The 19010-nt window shown below is 40.5% G+C and overlaps 1 protein-coding gene across 1 annotated transcript in view; it reads right to left on the reverse strand.

Annotated features, from left to right (window-relative positions):
- Positions 1 to 5083: 5083 nt before the first annotated feature.
- loxl2b (lysyl oxidase-like 2b) overlaps positions 5084 to 19010 on the reverse strand; it is a 50007-nt gene continuing 36080 nt past the window's right edge. The window contains exons 7-14 of the mRNA XM_080894464.1: positions 18246 to 18397; positions 17530 to 17697; positions 10812 to 10977; positions 10295 to 10535; positions 9579 to 9694; positions 8769 to 8905; positions 8537 to 8648; positions 5084 to 8252 (exon numbers count right to left, since the gene is read on the reverse strand). Of these exons, the coding sequence (XP_080750590.1) occupies positions 8182 to 8252; positions 8537 to 8648; positions 8769 to 8905; positions 9579 to 9694; positions 10295 to 10535; positions 10812 to 10977; positions 17530 to 17697; positions 18246 to 18397 (1163 nt within the window). The 3' untranslated portion in view covers positions 5084 to 8181. The remainder of the gene's footprint in view (positions 8253 to 8536; positions 8649 to 8768; positions 8906 to 9578; positions 9695 to 10294; positions 10536 to 10811; positions 10978 to 17529; positions 17698 to 18245; positions 18398 to 19010) is intronic.

Consider the following 19010-nt stretch of genomic DNA (forward strand, 5'->3'; position numbering starts at 1 on the left):
AAAGGGTTATGAAGCCATCTCGAAGGACTCCAGTGAACCATGGTGATTAATCTTTCACAAGTGAACGAAAATACTCCAGAGACACAACAACTCATCCAAGAGGTCACAAAAGAACCCAGAACAAGATGTAAAGAATTACCTCAATGAAGGTCAGAGTTTTTTTTAAATGAATTAGAAAGAGAGTGAGCAGAAATTCCATCCATGGGAGAGTTCCAAGGTGAAAGCTACTGTTGGCCAAAAGAAGACTAAGGCTCGGTTCATTAATAATAAAAAAAAACAAAACATGGCCACGGTTTCCATAGCTGAACGGCTACATCCAAGCCTCACATCACCAAGCAAAGTGTTGCATGCAGTGGTTTAAACAATGCCACCACCGGACTCTAGAGCACTGAGGTGTGTTCTCTGGAGTCTGGCAATTTGAATGAGTCTATGAGAACCTTCACAGACTATGTTTGTAACCAGAAGGCCAGTACTTGTGACAATTGTAAAGAATGGTGGAGGGAGGATTATGGTTTTGGCTTGTTTTTCAGGAGTTAGGCTCAGGGCCTTAGTTCCAGTGAAAGGAACTCTTAACGTTACAGCATCCAAAAACATTTTGGACAATTGGCTGTCTGTATCTATGTGTTAGCGACAGACCGGTGACCTGTCCAGGGTGTACCCTGCCTCTTGCCCTAAAGACAGCTGGGATAGGCTCTGGCGACCCTGAATTGTATAAGTGGAAGAGAAGTGATGGAGGTTGTTTGTTGTTGCGTAAATATCCAAATGAATACTGGTTTATACAAGGGATGTCACTTTGTTGCCTTTACAGTGCATCTCCGTGTTTAAAAATCCCGTGTGTGTGTGTGTGTGTGTGTGTGTGTGTGTGTGTGTGTGTGTGTGTGTGTGTGTGTGTGTGTGTGTGTGTGTGTGTGTGTGTGTGTGTGTGTGCCAGCAGAATAAAACCTGATTGGCTTCCCTTCAGGAAGCTGGGTGGTGTCTGGTCCTCTTTCTGTGTGATTGAACTGCTCCTCACTTTAAGGTCCAGCATAATAGACTACCCAAACAGAGAAATGTCTGGCTTCACTCTAGGATCTATAGCTAATGTCCTACAACAGAGAAAGACGTCCAAATATTAAGACTGCATAAAGAGTTGGGGCAGCTTATACTGCCTTGCTTCTAAATAACTGTGCCTATGACAGATGTAATTCATTGGGTTTGTGGTTTATTGGATGTTTTCTGGCAGAAACTTCATAATTGGGCTTTACTGTAAACATCTCCACCCCCTTTCTGCCTGTGGGTGATGGGCTAAGATCTGTCTGTGGCAGATGGGGAAACAGGATTGTTTGGTATGTCGATGCACCATCCTGATTTGATTTATTGAAACAAGCTTTGGCTACTTCTTCCCACAGTGCAGAAACATTAAAACGTGTTGGTTAGCAGAAGTGGACACAGAAAATGACCTGTAGGTATCTCATATGGGCAGGGCTTGTCACTCTGTCCTAGGCTTCCTGCCAGTACTCCTTCAGCAGACAAAAACACACCTGGACACAGACACTGACTGTAAATCATTTCTACCGCTTCTTCTGCAGATAAATGCTGTAATGTGGGCTTTACTCCACATGAGGTCAGTGTTGTACTACTGCACAGGCTTTGGTTAAACAGTGCCTGGTGCAGTATTTAAACTGACCCCTACACTACAGGGATCCAGTGAGTCTTCAGTGCTACAGGGTTATTTTGCATGGTTTCTGATATAAATGCATTCTGACTGATCACCTTTATCCTGTAATTAAACTTTTCAATCATGCTGGCAGTCCTTAAACAAGTATTCTGTCCCTATCCACAGGACACAATGACTGACTGAATGAGTTGGCGACTGTGAATTAACATGAATCATATGTTATGACTTTCTCCCTCTCCTCATCTCCAACCTGTGGCAACAAATGGCTGCCCCTAAGTAAGCCCCTCCTTAGTTATGCAGCAGATTTCTTCATTGGAAAAGAGTTTTTCCTTCTCACAGTCACCAAGAGTTTACTTAAAGGGGGTCATCTGATTGCTGTTGGGTTTATTTTCTCTGTTATTGTAGGGTCTTTATGTTACAATATAAAACAGTCTTTCTATCGCCTGTTGTTTGGTGCTATATAAATAAAATTAATTTGAATCGAATTGAATTGACCTCACAGTCACCATATCTCAACCCAGCCTTATATTCTAATATCTGTTAAACACAGTAATGATGGTGCATCAAGGACAATGTGGCTTTAAGTAGCTTGCCAACAAACATTTTGACTCTACTCATGCCAGTCTACCTTTGAAATTGGTGGGCAACAACACTTCTCCCATAAGTGTTCCGTTAAGAACACACAAAGGATTCCCAGAAAATATCCTCCAACCATTACACCTCTACTAGCAGACTGGACCACTGATACAAGGCAGGATGTATCCATGCTGTTTACACCAGATTTGGACCCTGCCATCTCAGTGTTGCAGCAGAAATAGAGGCTCATCAGAGCAGGAAACATATTTTCAATCTTCTGCCGTCCAATTTTGGTGAGCCAGTGTAAATTGCTGCCTCACTTTTCTTGTTTTTGGCTGAGAGTGGAACAAACAACAATGCCCCGTTCAGTGTGCCTTATATCACCTTGTTTCCCATTCTGTCGCTTGGTTTGAACTTCAGCAGGTTTTCTTGATCATGTTATGCATAAATTGCTGCCATTTTATTGGCTGATTATATATTTGCAATAGCACACAGTTAAAGAAGTAGAGCTCATAAAGTAGCAGTTTAGTATATGTCAAGCAGCTCTCTGCACTGCAATAATCAAAACATCAAATGAGGTAATGTCTTTGGAAAAATCATGTTAATCTCTCCAATAGTTCACGAGAATCAATACCAAGAACCAGGAAGCTCTTGTGGTTGTGCTGTCTTTTCCTTGAAACCCACAGGTTGATTCCCCAGACATGGGTTAAGTCCAGTCCTAAACTATATATTTTTATTTTAAACTTTTTAAACTATAGCTAAATTGGGAAAATTAAAAATTTGAAGGTACCTTCACAACACTTACAAATGTTTAGTTATTTAACCCTTTAGCAACTAATCTAAAGTTATCTTACAATAAGTAATCTTACTATACCTACCCTAGCTACCTTTATGTCACCCACTGGTCTCTGAAGGCCCCTTTTAAATTCTGGGAACTAACGTTTCTGCCATTGCCATCATGGTTAGAAAAAGCAGATGCGACAAAGAAGGTTTGGTCCGACTCTCAAAGCAAAGGTGCATTAGCTAACAACTTGTGATTGACAGGTCGTTAGCTAATAAGTCTCCATTTTGCAAGATAATATGACGAAGATCTACAAAATAGATAACGTTTTAATTGAGCCCATAAACTCAGAAAGAGTTAACAGATCTGGGTCAAATCAGAAAGTTGTTTTCCCAAATATCTCCAAAGGTTGATTCTGTTCATCTGGACGTAGCGTTTTCAGTGGGAGAAACGTTTCGTCACTCATCCAAGTGACTTCTTCAGTCTCAGTTGACTGCAGGTTTCTCCAATCTTATAAAGAGTCAGTGGTCGTTGATCAATGGTCATTAGAATTTGCATAATCATGATGAAGGAACTGACCTCCCAGCCCATTGTTCCTTCAGTGGGCTGGTTTCAGTCATTATGCAAATGTACTGTTTATAGTATTGGGGAAACCTGCAGTCAGCTGAGACTGAAGAAGTCACTTGGATGAGTGACGAAACGTTTCTCCCACAAAACGCTACGTCCAGATGAACAGAATCAACCTTTGGAGATTTACTTTACCTGGATGATTGAGAATGCATCAAGATGTTTTCCCATATACGTCTAAAATTACTCTAAGTGGTTTTGCTACCACAGCTATTGCCATCTGGGAGCCTTCAGATAGAATGCAGTTTTATTTTTCATACCCAGAAGCTACACCGATCTTTTATGCTGTCTACGACTACAAAATCAGGAGTTAGTCTTGCAAGTGTAGCTTATAGCCATTATCCAAGCGAGGCTCACTAACGTCTTATAAATGGAAATATTTAAGCCAAAATGTGCAGTCTGTCCACAAATTATCCACACACTTTTACAGTTTATTGTGTTGTAAATTTAATTGACTCTACACCCAACAACTCACAACAATAAAGGAAAAAATATAAGGTTATTGCAAATGTACTAAAAATCAAAGCTGAAATGTGAATCACGTCTGAGCGAAATGACACAGAACAGGAAAAAAGTCCATCTTATGCAGGGTGAATGCTGCCAAAGACAGCTGATTTTAGCAGACAGTCCAGTCTGTGGTTCAAAGTCACAAACTTTCCTGATACTTGGCTTTGGAACTGAACAGCAAGACAGCACTAAAAACTCGATATCCCACCGTGACAGGAAGAGTATTCCACAATCAGACATTGGTCTAAAAACACCAGATATCAGCAGTTTAAAAACCAAGAGGATTACATTAGCAAGGGGGTAACAAGGTCATTAATAAGAAAACACAATTACAAATGGTTGTGTATGCTCAGTTCAAGTATACTATTAGTATACATATATACATGTGGCTGTTCAACATGTAAAGTGTCCTCAGAAAACAGAGGACCAGTTTGATAGCACCATTAAAATAACACTGGATTCACACATTGTTGTACAAAAGAATAAAAGAGAAAAAAACATATCTGGAACAGACAAACAGGGAGGAATGCATTCTCTATTTGTTGTTAGAGGATCTGTGGTGCCACAGGATGGAGATCAGGTCTTCTGTTGCCTTATGAAGCCAGCATGTAAAGCAGCAAGACAAAATTTGACAGCATGTTACTGTAGAGCAGTCCTGTGATCCTCATGTTAAAAGAGTCCCACTGACTGGAAGCCTAAAAGCCACACTGGAGTTAAATATAAAATCAAATGTCTTAAAGTACTTTTTATTGTGATATTTGAATTTGCAGCTGATAGTTTTTGAATTGAAGGGAAAACATCCGATGCATGGTACCTGCAGATACAAGCTAACGACAGGAAGCAATCCATTTACACTAGCTTACAACAGAACACTGATAACATAACAGGACCAATGACATGGATTTGTGTTTCTACTATATCATGTTTTTCTGAAAAAAACAACAACAACAACAACAACAACTTATAGGTGTAACTTGGAAAGAAACTTGTACTTTTAAACCAACATTTAGCACATCTCTGTTGCTAACAGGATTATAAAGTCAAACAAGACACATTTATACCACATAATGCCTGTCTCTTAAATATTTGCAAACTATCATGTGAAGCGTCAACAAAGGTCTATATATTAAAAGCTTATTAGCTAAACCAATTGGGAGCTTCCTGTATGTTTGACAAGCAGTTCTTCACTGCTCAGTCAATGCATCATCATAATAGCTTGAAAATGGTATGTGTTTGATTTAGCTGATGCAGCTAGAACGTGATGCAGTTAAAATGATTTCACTGGTTACATAAGACCCCAATCCCACAGGTGTAGACACCTGTTTGTATTTACTCCCCAAATGGTTGCAAGTATTTGCTGGTAGTTGCTGTGAAATTGAATGCTTAAGACCAATTTATGCAGACCTAGAGACCAATCAGTGACTTTTTGCTAGCATACATGCTAGCAAAAAGTGTGTATTCCACAGCCAGTTGGTGTATGGTTACTGGATGTTGCTAGCGTGAAATTGGTTGCAAAAAAAGTATACAGTGCTACACTGAAAACTTCCTTGCTATTGCTTTGCTCACTAGCAGGTTGTCACAGTCAGCAGTAGTTAGCATGGAAATCAGCGACTTGTTTGGAAAAATTTACAAACTACTCTATAAGTTGTAGTGAAGCTGTGAAAACCGTGACACCAACCAGAAATGGAGACTGTTTACCTTTAAAGTAAACGTAGAAGTTGAAACATGTTGGTTTCAGTTGTAAGGTGGAACTTTTTTGCTGACCAACAGCCTCCCTGTGGTTCTGCAATGGACTTTTTGAAGTTTCACTAATGCAGAGTGGTTAGGTCACCAGTGTTTGCACTAAATCGGCATCTCAGCCAAATCAAAAGTAGGTTTACTGTAGCCAATATTTGCAGCCAATAACATTCAGTGACAGCTAGCAACCTCCAGTAACCACTTGCCTACTGATTGATGAATGCATATTTTTCCTTACTCCTTGAGGTTGCCAGGGGGTCTCTAGACCTGTGTGACTGAGGCACATAATAATAGTAACACTGAAGGTTTACAATAAAAATAATTAAAAGGATTAGATTTTAAAGAGTTTTTTTTAACTGTGTTTGTTTCACTTTAGAACATTTTTTTCGACAGTTTGTGGGTTCTTATGTTTTAACTTACTGTATAACCTGCACCTCATAGTAATATAAATGTGTACTGACTGCAGTACACGTTTGCAACACTTCAGCAACCTGGAAATTGTAAACCACTAGAGGGCAGCATAACAAGCTGATCAGAGGATCTTTAAGCTGGGCAGACACTGTGCGATTTTTGGCCCATTTTGAGCCGATTTTTCAGTCGTGCGACTGATTTTGGCCTTCATCGTGCGTCGTGCATCGTGTAGTATACGTGGGGTAACGACAAGCGATTAACACCTCACGACCAGCTCCCGATCATCAATCGCTTGGTCGTGAGGATTTCAAACACCGCAGCTTCTCACACTGCGCACGCGCAAACACAGATTTCGGTGAAAAAGATGGAGCAGCGCAGCAGTGAGTGCAGCGTGTGATCTGGACACAAGCGATGGAGGCACTTGTAGAACTTTGGAAAGCTCATCCGAGCCTTTTCGATGTGGCCTCACAAAATTATCACGATCACAACACAACAACCGTGAAAATAGTTGGATGGACATTGCTGCTCAATCACAGCTGCCCGATCAGTGTTTTTCATTAGCAATTTAGCAAAGTTGATGGTGGTGGTGTACGTGTCTGTGTGAGTGAAAGACAGAGAGGGAGACTGAGCGACAGATTTTCTGTTAACCTTCATTTTTATGGATGCACAGTGTGAGCACTCAGGTCGCATCAGAGCATCAGGCCGTATAGTGTGAGACCCTGCATCGTGACCTATGAACTTCTAACCCCTGTGAGTCAATCGCACAGTTTGAGCAGGAGCTGAATCGTGCGACTGACAAAAATCGTACAGTGTCTGCCCAGCTTTAGCCCAGCATAAGGTAATGTTGGCAGGCATACTAAATCAAAAGCCCCTATTAGAAGTAATTATTGCTTGCTGTAAATAGGAAATATAATATTCCTTTCTATATTTCTTTCAACATACTTTTATATGATCAGCTTCTTCAGAGACTTTTAGTGCTACTCTTCTATGAAATGTGACCACAATCTTGTCAGTGCAGTGTGCAGAGCTAAAATGGCTTTGGGCACTTTAAGGCACTTTAATACGTCACGTTTCAGCCATGGTAGATTAGTTTTCCAGCCGAACCAGGCAATTAGCACTTGTAATTGGTGATGAACGGGCTGTTTTGCTTTGCAGAAATTGCTTCTGCCACAGCTTAATTTGAAAAAAATTCCTCACTGAAGATGTGACGCTTAAATAACATTTGCAATAGGAAGCTTAGTTATCTGGGCTTCAGCATGTAAAAAACATTTCTGAAACTGCTAAAAAAAATGAATGGAATGAAAAATAGCCTGCATTTCCACACGCAGGCTGCTGTGTTTGCTATTGATGATTCCTGTCAATCTTCAGGCGACCTGGCACAGACAAACCAAACTCTTCAGGGAGAGTTTCGGGGAAAAACACACACAGACATACACACAAAAGAAGTGCAGCAGGGTTCTTTTAAAAAGCTGCATTTCAAAGTAGGCAGACTCGTAATGACATTCCTCGATACTTCGCCTTGTGTAATACACCTGCCACTAACCTGCAGGTCTGTAAAAACAAGTTCTCTCTGTCACAGGGCGTACAGAGAGTTTCACCGTTCTCTTGCTCTTAACCACAGAGGTTGGAAGTGTTGTTAAAGTAGCTGCCTCTGCACGGACAGAAGGGGGAATCAAATATTCTGTCTGCCGGAGGGAAACGGGAGGGGAGAGGGTCAAAGAAAGCGACTGCCTCATGGATGAGGCGAGCGTAAAAACAGATGCTTTGACCAGGGCATGGCTGGTCAGAGGAATCCACGTAGATGAGATGTGTAGTGGTTGGTTGGCTTCAGCTGGTCTTTCTGCTGAAAGCATAGGCCAGTTAACTCCACTCCTCTGCTCTGTCTTTACCTGTGGGTCACCTGGTTGCTGTGGAGGCCCGGGAATGTCTGTTCCGTTTCACTGCTTAATGAGCCACCTAGAAGTTCAGCAGCAGAGACAGACAGTTACCACCTACACATTTTGTCCTTGTTTTACACTTGTAGAATCACTCACTCTAATTGTCAAGCATAGGAAATTGAAAAAATAAATAAAAAGAAGCTCACAGGGTACTCATTAGCATTCATGTGAAATAGCAGGGCAACTCATTAATGAAAGATTAAAATCTGAAACTGTTTAACAAGTTTAGTTAGTTGGTTAAAAAGTAAGTGTAGTAAACACTTTACCAAACGACAAAGAGCAGATATAGCCTTATCATCTTACCATTATGGCAGCTGTACATCCACACACGATGGCCATCATATCGACATCTGCATTTCGTGAAGTTATTGGTGTAGTCCGACTCTGGCACTTCGTAGTTTGGATTAATTATAATCTGCAAGAGGGAGGGCATGAATGAGACGCTATAGCTGCAGTTTGAAGCCATTGTATGAACAGCTGAATCTTGCTGAACTGTTGGTTCTCTAGCAAAAGAGCTAAAGGCGAGAAACATCACCTGGAAAATGTAATCCCCGGGTTTCAGATCAGTAATGTCGACCCACTGGCAGTCGATGTCATGCCTGTAGGTATCCCAGCAACCCACAGTAATACCCTGGTCCCCAAAGTTGGCACATTCATACCTCTTTTCAATACCTGCAATAACAAAATATAATAATATTTGTCATTGCTTATCGGGCATTGACAAACTGAAACTCATCTAGTTTCCCTCTGTCTTTACACACTATTACTATGCACCCCTCTTTAATCATTATCTATTATTAAACTCTGGCTTTCTCTCCTTGCCTTTTATCCTGTTTTGCTCTGCTCTCTTCTCTTTCATATTCCCAGAGGTTTCTTCCTGTTAAAAGGGAGTTTTTCCTCCCCATTGTCACCACGTGCTTGCAGGGGGCTGTGAGATTGTTGGAGTTTCATTCTACTATTGTAAGTTATAAAGGGTCTCGAGATGACTGTTAATCTGAATTGGCGTAATATAAATAAAAGTGTACTGGATTTTATTTAATTGAATTGAACTAAATCAGGCAACCTCAAATATATGGGTTCAATTTTAAAATTCCTGCTGAAAAACTGAAAGATCCTGGAAAAGCTCCTTACATCTTGGAGAACTGTGGAGCTGCTTAATAATTCTGAAATTAAAAGTCAACCTTTTCACCTTAGACAGTGTTAAGTCACCCTTTTCAGTAACCATATTGTTTAAAGGAGCTTTAAAAGTCCATTACTGAACATATAAGAATTAGTTTTCTGCCACATGTTTCAAAAGTGAAAAATTTATTTCCTTCCATAACTGAATTCCATTTTCAGATCTTACCTTCATCACACTCTGAGTCCTCCAGGCAGAAACTTGCTTTGTGTCCTTCAGCCACTTTGGTTCCATTCAGGCTGAATAGGTCATAGATGGTGAACACCTCCATGCTATGATAATGCCTACACACAAAGACGGGAACATACTTTAGCCTTTAAAAGAAGACACTTGTTGTCATTTTAGCTCTAGTCTCAAGGGCACCGGCGTTCTTTAAATAATAAATAAATACATTTTTAAAAAAGCATCTCAACTAAATAGCACCTGTAAAAACAGCATGTCCCTTAGAAAGAGTCATTTCTTTCAGTGATTCTGACCGTCCTGATATACTGAAAGCTGAAGGCTGCCAACAGTCCACTGACTTTTTGCTTGTAGTTTTTAATGAAGGTGTAATTTATGTTTCTAAAGGGGATTTAGTAGGTGTATAAATCCAGTGCTTGTAACGAGAAAAGGTCTGACAGCCATCAGCATGAACCCTCTGAGGTCTTAGTCATCACAGGTGGTAATTCCTGACACTAACCCTGCATCTTGGAGAAAGCAAAAATGCACCTTTTGGGAAAACAGATGTTGAAATGAATTGTTCTTTCAAGACATGGAAGAACAATTTGATCAAAACAAAAAAAAAAAAAACATATTCCGATTGCCCGGGGTTAGTGATCAAGAATGCGATCACTTGATAAAATCTAGTATCAAACCTCCAAAACAGTGCTTGTACTTTCACTGACCTGTGACAGTCATGCCACACCCACGAGTGCTTGTCAGCTTTGGGTCGGAAGTCGGACTGGCCATTGTTGTGTATCTGGGAGGAGAAGCGCAGCAGGCGGCGGTAGGTGTTGGCAGGAACCTCGCTGGATGTGGAGGACAGGCAGTTTTCCTCATATGCACACTGCAGCATGAACATGGGCCGATCCTCCATGTAGGTGGTCTGCTCCACCACCTGAGGGTTCAGCACCAGGTCTGGTGCCGCTATAGATAGAAGTGAAAAATACATGCTGCTGAAACATTTTTAGGGACATACAGAAATTGTTCTAGCAGCTCTACGTCAAACTTATTTACATTTGTTGAATTAAAACTGAATGTGCAGATTGAAGGAGTAAAAGATTTTCAAGGCTCCAGTCAAAGTAGGTTTAAAAGTGGAAAGGCCAATTTATTTATTCCTTCATGATCAGGCTTTGTTGAGGCAAATTTTACACAGATAACATAATATGACTTTTCAGCACACTGCTCATTTCACTGTCTTACTCTCAGAGCAGGAGACCCCGGCAGCGTAGCGGCCGCCTCCTTTGGGGCAGCTGAGGTGGGCTCCATGGTGCAGGCAGTGGGACAGAGACATCTCAGTTCCAGAGCACCGAACGCCACTCATCACCACAGCATCAGCGCTCACCTCACCCGACCAGTACCAGGTCTCCTGTGGAAAAAGCACAGTTTACAGATCAGATGTAGCAGCCACAACCTCTCCATATATAGTACAGTATATAGTATGTATGTATATAGTGCATTGTATTTTATAAAAACCCTCCTAACTTGGTGGGCTGTCCCTATGACATGTTAATGCTGCTGAATCCCCTGCAGCAGGAATGCATTTAACTCCTCGTCAGCTTTCAAGTCAAGTCAGCTTTTTTGTATAGAACGTTTAAAAGACATTAAGTGTCATCCAAAGTGTTGAACAGAGGTACGATGTAGTTAAAATATCAAAATAAATGAAGATGAAAGAAATCTATATAAACATCCATACACTTATATACAAATACCTATACAAGCATACATGTACACATACATACATATATTTACAAAAAACAAACAAGATAACTAAGACAGAACAGACCAGGTTTCAAAGTGATCTGAAAGCCTGTGAAAATAGGAAGGTCTTGAAGTTCGATTTGAAGATTTCCAAAGAGAAGGAGGACTTTATAAAAGACTCGGAGCAATGACAGAGAAAGTATCCCTGTATCCTTTAGATTTTAATTGGGAGCGTGGGACCAGTAAAAGCATCCGATGGGAGGACCAGAGAGTTCGAGCGGGTAAGTGCAGGCTAAAGATCTTAAATGTAACCTGGAGCAGAAGTTTTCATGGGCATAATTATCATGATAATTTGGGGCTTTTAATGATTTCTTTTAATTTTTTTTCTCCCCTGCCCAGGTTGGAATGATTTATAGTGTACATCTGTACTGACTCTGAAAAAGAAGAAACAACGCACACATTTGAGTTGATTTTGGAGTATATAAGGCCAGGGCCTCTTGTTATTGATCATGATTGACTACAACTAGTAGTTTTTCTTTGGCAGCATAAAAATGATTTATTTGACAGCACTCACTAAATTGACCAATACTCAGAACAATGAGAAAATGTGACATTTGCCCAACAGTTTTCAAAAGCCAAAATGTACTTTTAAGTAATCAAATTTAGTTAATCCAAGTCATTCTGAAAAAGAAAACCCTTACCCTAGCCTGGGAGGGGTTATACTTCAATTATCACAGAAAACAACACTGCAGGTTTAGTTGCTTGTGCTTGTGGACTTTCAGGTTCTGGTTATGAATGAACTAATCCTAGGGGACTGATACACATCAGAAAATGTTTAATAATGTCTTTACGTTTCTCATTTAGTTATTATTTTTCAAGTTCTGTTTTACTTTAGTACTTACTTATTTTTAGTGTCTCACATTTGGTTTTACTTCCCCTCCTGTCTCATTGAATAAAGTGTCCACTGCTGTGTCTTGTTTTCACTAGCTGTGTCCACTTCCCCTGACTGCCCTTCTGTGTCTATATAGTGTTGACTTCCCCTCAGTCCCTTGTGTCAGTCTCTGTTAACCTCAATGTCTTCAGCCAGTTATGGATTTGGCTTTTTCTGCAGCCAAAATAATTGCTTGCTCTTGGTTTAGTTTGTGATGATTTTCCATATTGTAGCGTTTTATTACCTGTTTGTCTGTTTTTTGTCAAAAAGCGCAACTTAAAAGTTAAAGCTCTGTCTTATGAGCTCTTATGTATCTCTAATGTATCGTTACACTGACAGATGATGAAAAAAGCTGCACAGCATGTAATACAGTAAATGGATTCCTGTTACAGCTGAGAGTCCTTCAAACTCCTGCCGGAAGGCAAACACCTTATAATCATACGCTCTTCATTTCATGGCTGTGCAAACACTTTCATAAAGCTGTTAGCACAAAGCCCCTCAGCCTCCTTATCTGCTCCTACTATTACCCTGCTGCACTGTAAACAGTGTTTTGGGCCGCCCCCCAGTTCACACCCAGGCCTCTCACTCCTAACGTCTTACATGTGTCTGTGTTTATTAAAAAAAATAGAAGGCTGTGCATATACACAGAGCCACCGGACAGTGGCATGCATGGAAGTATGTAGCTGATATATTTAATCTATTTTTTTTTTTTTATCAAAATGAAAAAATAAATTAAGTCAAATATTTTTGCACAGTCAAATAAAAAAAATACAAATTTAAAATGCATAAATACCTAAAATTTAAAAAAGAAATGCAATAGCCTCAAATTGTTAAAAAGATTTTCCATTTTCAAATTAGAAGAAATATTCATATTTTTTCAACAGTTGAAATGATAATGAAGCTTAAAGTTTCGATTGGAAGCAAACAAATTTATTTATTAATTAGTGTTGTTCCAGTCTTCTGCTTGGAGTGAAAATTACTTGTAATTACAGTCATTTGGATTGTTGAACCATAAAAATAAAAATACAACTACAATTTAAAATGAACAGCACAACATTCAAACCTACTCATAGCCCAAATTTTAATTTTATAAACTTATTTTGTATTGTCTACATATAGACTACTCTTCCTATAACTCCCACCCTGGAAGGATAGATACATGCTAGTAAAAGCCGGTAAACAGTTAGCCTTAACATTTGTGCAGAAGCTATCAGCTAGCTGATTTGTCACATGTGTATTTAGAATGAAACATGAGACATGGCATAGAAACTGAACATTTAACAGTGTTTCCTGAAAACCCTCTCCTGTCTGATCATTTCCTGAGAACAAAATAAGAACAAGATCATATTTAAGATCGAAGAATTAATTAATGGCAGGACTTCTTTGAGCAGTTTTGTAGGAATGGGGTCTAAAAGACATGTTGATGGTTTGGAGGAAGTACACTCAACAAAAATATAAACGCAACACCTTTGTTACTGCTCCCATTCCCCATGGGATGGACGTAGAGACCTGAAATTCATTCCAGATACACAATATAACCATCCCTCCCAAACAGTGGTCACAAATCAGTCCAAATGTGTGGTAGTGGGCACATCTGCTATATTGAGATAATCCATCCCACCTCACAGGTGTGCCACATCAGGATGCTGATCTGACATCATGAGTAGTGCACAGGTGTACCTCAGACTGCCCACAACAAAAGGCCACCCTGGAATGTGCAGTTTTGTCTCACAGCAAAATGCCACAGATGCCACAAGCAACGAGGGAGCGTGCAATTGGCATGCTGACAGCAGGAATGTCAACCAGATCTGTCGCCCGTGCATTGAATGTTCATTTCTCAACCATAAGCCGTCTCCACAGGCGTTTCAGAGAATATGGCAGCACATCCAACCGGCCTCACAACCGCAGACCTCGTGTAACCACATCCAGCAGGTTCACCTCCAAGATCGTCTGAGACCAGCCACCCAGACAGCTGCTGGAACAACAACAACAATTTCTGCACAAACTGTCAGAAACCGTCTCAGGGACGCTCAACTGCATGCCCGTCGTCCTCATCGGGGTCTTGACCTGACTCCAGCTCGTCGCCGTAACAGACTTGTGTGGGCAAATGCTCACATTCGATGGCGTCTGGCACGTTGGAGAGGTGTACGCTTCACAGATGAATCATGGTTCACATTGTTCAGGGCAGATGGCAGCTGAGAATGTCCCAGTTCTTGCATGGCCAGCATACTCACCGGACATGTCACCCATTGAGCATGTTCGGGATGTGCTTGACCGGCGTATACGACAGCGTGTACCAGTTCCCACGAATATCCAACAACCTCGCACAGCCATTGAAGTGGAGTGGACCAACATTCCACAGGCCACAATTGACAATCTGATAGACTCCATGCGACGATGTGTTGCACTGCATTGGGCAAATGGTGGTCACACCAGATACTGACCGGTTCTGGGTCCCCAGACCCCCAATAGCGCAAAAAACTGCACATTCCAGGGTGGCCTTTTGTTGTGGGCAGTCTGAGGTACACCTGTGCACTACTCATGATGTCAGATCAGCATCCTGATGTGGCACACCTGTGAGGTGGGATGGATTATCTCAATATAGCAGATGTGCCCACTACCACACATTTGGACTGATTTGTGACCACTGTTTGGGAGGGATGGTTATATTGTGTATCTGGAATGAATTTCAGGTCTCTACGTCCATCCCATGGGGAATGGGAGCAGTAACAAAGGTGTTGCGTTTATATTTTTGTTGAGTGTACTTCCTCCAAACCATCAACATGTCTTTTAGACCCCATTCCTACAAAACTGCTCAAAGAAGTCCTGCCATTAATTAATTCTTCGATCTTAAATATGATCAACCTATCTCTAATGATCGGCTATGTACCACAGGCCTTCAAGCTGGCTGTAGTTAAACCTTTACTCAAAAAGCATCTCTAGACCCAGCAGTCTTAGCTAATTATAGGCCAATCTCCAACCTTCCTTTCATATCAAAAATCCTTGAAAGAGTAGTTGTCAAACAGCTAACTGATCATCTGCAGAGGAGTGGTTTATTTGAAGAGTTTCAGTCAGGTTTCAGAGTTCATCACAGCACAGAAACAGCTTTAGTGAAGGTTACAAATGATCTTCTTATGGCCTCTGACAGTCGACTCATCTCTGTGCTTGTCCTGCTAGACCTTAGTGCAGCATTCGATACTGTTGACCATAATATTCTATTAGAGCGATTAGAACATGCTGTAGGTATTACAGGTACTGCACTGCACTGGTTTGTATCATATCTATCTAATAGAATCCAATTTGTGCATGTAAATGGAGAGTCCTCTTCACACACTGAGGTTAATTATGGAGTTCCACAGGGTTCAGTGCTAGGACCAATTCGGTTTACACTATACATGCTTCCCCTAGGCAGCATCATTAGAAGACATAGCATACATTTTCACTGCTATGCAGATGACACCCAGCTCTATCTATCTATGAAGCCAGATAACACACATCAATTAGTTAAACTGCAGGAATGTCTTAAAGACATAAAGACCTGGATGGCCGCTAACTTTCTGCTTCTTAATTCAGATAAAACTGAGGTCAGTTTTCAGGCCCCTCTTCTGTGGAACCAGCTTCCAGTTTGGATTTGGGAGACAGACACTATCTCTACCTTCAAGACTAGGCTTAAAACTTTCCTTTTTGTTAAAGCATATAGTTAGGGCTGGACCAGGTGACCCTGAATCCTCCCTTAGTTATGCTGCAATAGATGTAGGCTGCCGGGGATTCCCATGATGCATTGAGTTTTTCCTTTCCAGTCACCTTTCTCACTCACTTTGTGTTAATAGACCTCTCTGCATTGAATCATATCTGTTATTAATCCCTGTCTCTCTTCCACAGCATGTCTTTATCCTGTCTTCCTTCTCTCACCCCAACCAATAGCAGCTGATGGCCCCGCCCCTCCCTGAGCCTGGTTCTGCTGGAGGTTTCTTCCTGTTAAAAGCGAGTTTTTCCTTCCCACTGTCGCCAAAGTGCTTGCTCATAGGGGGTCATATGATTGTTGGGTTTTTCTCTGTATGTATTATTGTACGATCTACTGTAGAATATAAAGCGCCTTGAGGTGACTGCTGTTGTGATTTGGCACTATATAAATAAAATTGAATTGAATTGAACTGTGAATGTACAAAACAATGAACCTACAGTCTCTTTAATATTATATATGTAGATGAAATGTAATTACTACATGACTAAAAAGTCTCAGGAATTTATGTCACATAACCCTAACAGCTGAGTTTCCAGACTCGACAGCTAATTCTGATCATAATATACACCAAACAAAGTTCACTGACAGCCAACTGATGCAAACAGTGATTTAACAACTGACAGTTCCTTTTCTGTACTGGACCTTTCAGTCCATACAAAATAAAAGCAGAATTTTTAGTTTTTCTGCGCTGTTGGATTGTGGAAGCCCAAACACTCATGATTTGGCTGTAGGTATTCTAGTTCTCTCTGCTGTCTAGAGAGCAAACTTCTTAAAAAAAAAAAAAAGGAAAAAGAAAGACTCCTAAAACAAGTGGAAAGTTTCTTCTTTGTGTCATAGTACATTTTGTATCCCATTTTCCACTGGCAGCACAAGCTATTTGCTGGAAGCTGCTTTCAGTGCTCTGTCGATACATTATTGCTGAGTTAGCTTTGTTCCTTGGATGTGGGTATATATATACACTTTATTTCACAGGCCCTATACATACAGCAATTTCTTATCATTTACTCAAAAGAAAGTAAAACACATCTGTGAATTTATTGGTGGTGTTAATTAACAGAAATGCAGAGACTATGTTAAATTTGTACCAGCCTGATTTATGCTATCCAATTAACTACTAGAATAACCAAGAGGCTTTGAGTTGCTGCACAGCAGGTCAACTGAACATGTTTAAAAAAGGAAGAGTTCTAAAGAGAATAACAGTGGACTTTCAATAATGAATTACAAATGCAGCACCTATTCATGACTTTAAATGAAGCAGCACTTTCAAAGAAATCATCCACTTTGAGGAAATCAGCCCAACAAACTAAACTCACATAGCTTTGTCTCTTTTAACTAGCTTTTTGTGGAAAATGTCTATTGGGTCATTTTCTATAAACTATAAGCTAAAGATGAAGAGTCCACGGAGATCTGTGGAGAGGTTGTGCTCAGATTCGTACAGTCTGGCTATAAGAACACAAAATTTGTTGGTTTACATTTTAGACATCTAAAGATTTTCACACACCCAGGCAAACTGATTCCCACCCCCTGGCTGCTGTGACTCATACCTGGAAAGCATTGCTGGCAAAGCCCAGACCCAGCTGTCTACAGACAACCATGGCTTCCATGGTTCTCCAGCCCTCGCTGCACACCGTCCCCCACACCAGAGAGCCATTTCTCTCCACCAGCACCTCCACACGGCCTTCATACGGGTTACGACCTCCACTCAGACGCAGCTGTGGGTGTGGAAAAAAACAACACAGGACTGTTGATGATCATCAGTGCTCTTGGAAGGGACACATTTACAGTGCTTGTTGCCATTAAATGCAAAATGAATACAGATTTAATCAAGATTTCACTGGTACACCTCTACTGCACCATGTACACTTCATACATACTTTTGTATGTAGTAATGTTCCTCTCAGAGGTCTAAGTCATGACTTAACCTGGGTTCACTCCTGTTCATCCTGTAAACACTTTCTGGCTGAATTTGAGGCAATTTCTGTACAATGAGATTAATCAGCTCTGCGTTGTATCAGGTAAACATCTACGTACTTTCAGAAATGACGTTTTCATATTGTAAAAATTGCAGTGTGTCAAGCATTGCATTGCAACACATGTTAGCACAAACTAAAGAACACTTAAAGTATTCATGTTATTATGTTATACAGTAGAAGGAACTCCAGTTCTAGTCTACTGGACGAACTGCTGAGTTGCACTGTGAACTCATTTCCTAGAGCAGCTGTGTTAACCAGTATTTGGCTATAGTGAAATGGAAACCAACCCTTTCCTGGAAGCCCATTTTTGGGACATTACATCTGACGGCTGCATCCTCCTCATGGCTACAACCCAGAGCCTCCTTATTGAACGAACACTCAGTTATGGACTTCTCAAATCCTGAACACTCCACCTCATTCATATGCACTAGGCCCATACCTGAAAAATGCACACAAAGAAGCAGATTCAGTTTGAATTCCACTGAAGGTGACTGAGGGAACACAAATCTGTATGTTGGGTCTTGTTACATATCATTAAAAAACACAATTCTGGTGTAATAAAAAAAAAATCTAAAATTCAAAGCTTCAAAGAAAAACATGTTTTCTTTCCTAGAGTGAGGCACCTACATGCTAAATATGAGGTCAGAGTCAAAAGTTAATTAGTTTAGCATTATGGCAAGAAACTAGGAGAAAACAGGAAAAACAGGAAGTAGGAATTAGCATCTATCAGGAAGCTGGTGCAGAAGGTTTTCAGTCTATTGCAATTTATAGTGTAATAAATTGCATTTTAAAATATAAGCTTAGTAACCCATCATGTTTCCTGTTTGCTTTTTACAGTCTTCTAGGTGTGTCCTGAACTTTATGTCCACCTGTTGTAAACTGAATGAATTAAACATTTTTAATTGTTGTTTAGTTTAATTATTGTCCATTGTTCTCCAATGGAACAATTGGCCATGGAAAGATAGGGTCGGGGTTCAGAGCTCAGCAAGGTTAAATATCTGAGGATCTTGTTCTGTGTCCCAACCCTCATTATCTCTGGTTACAGGGGCACC

Source organism: Rhamphochromis sp. 'chilingali' (assembly GCF_963969265.1).
Source record: "Rhamphochromis sp. 'chilingali' genome assembly, chromosome: 10".
Classification (NCBI taxonomy): Eukaryota; Metazoa; Chordata; class Actinopteri; order Cichliformes; family Cichlidae; genus Rhamphochromis; species Rhamphochromis sp. 'chilingali'.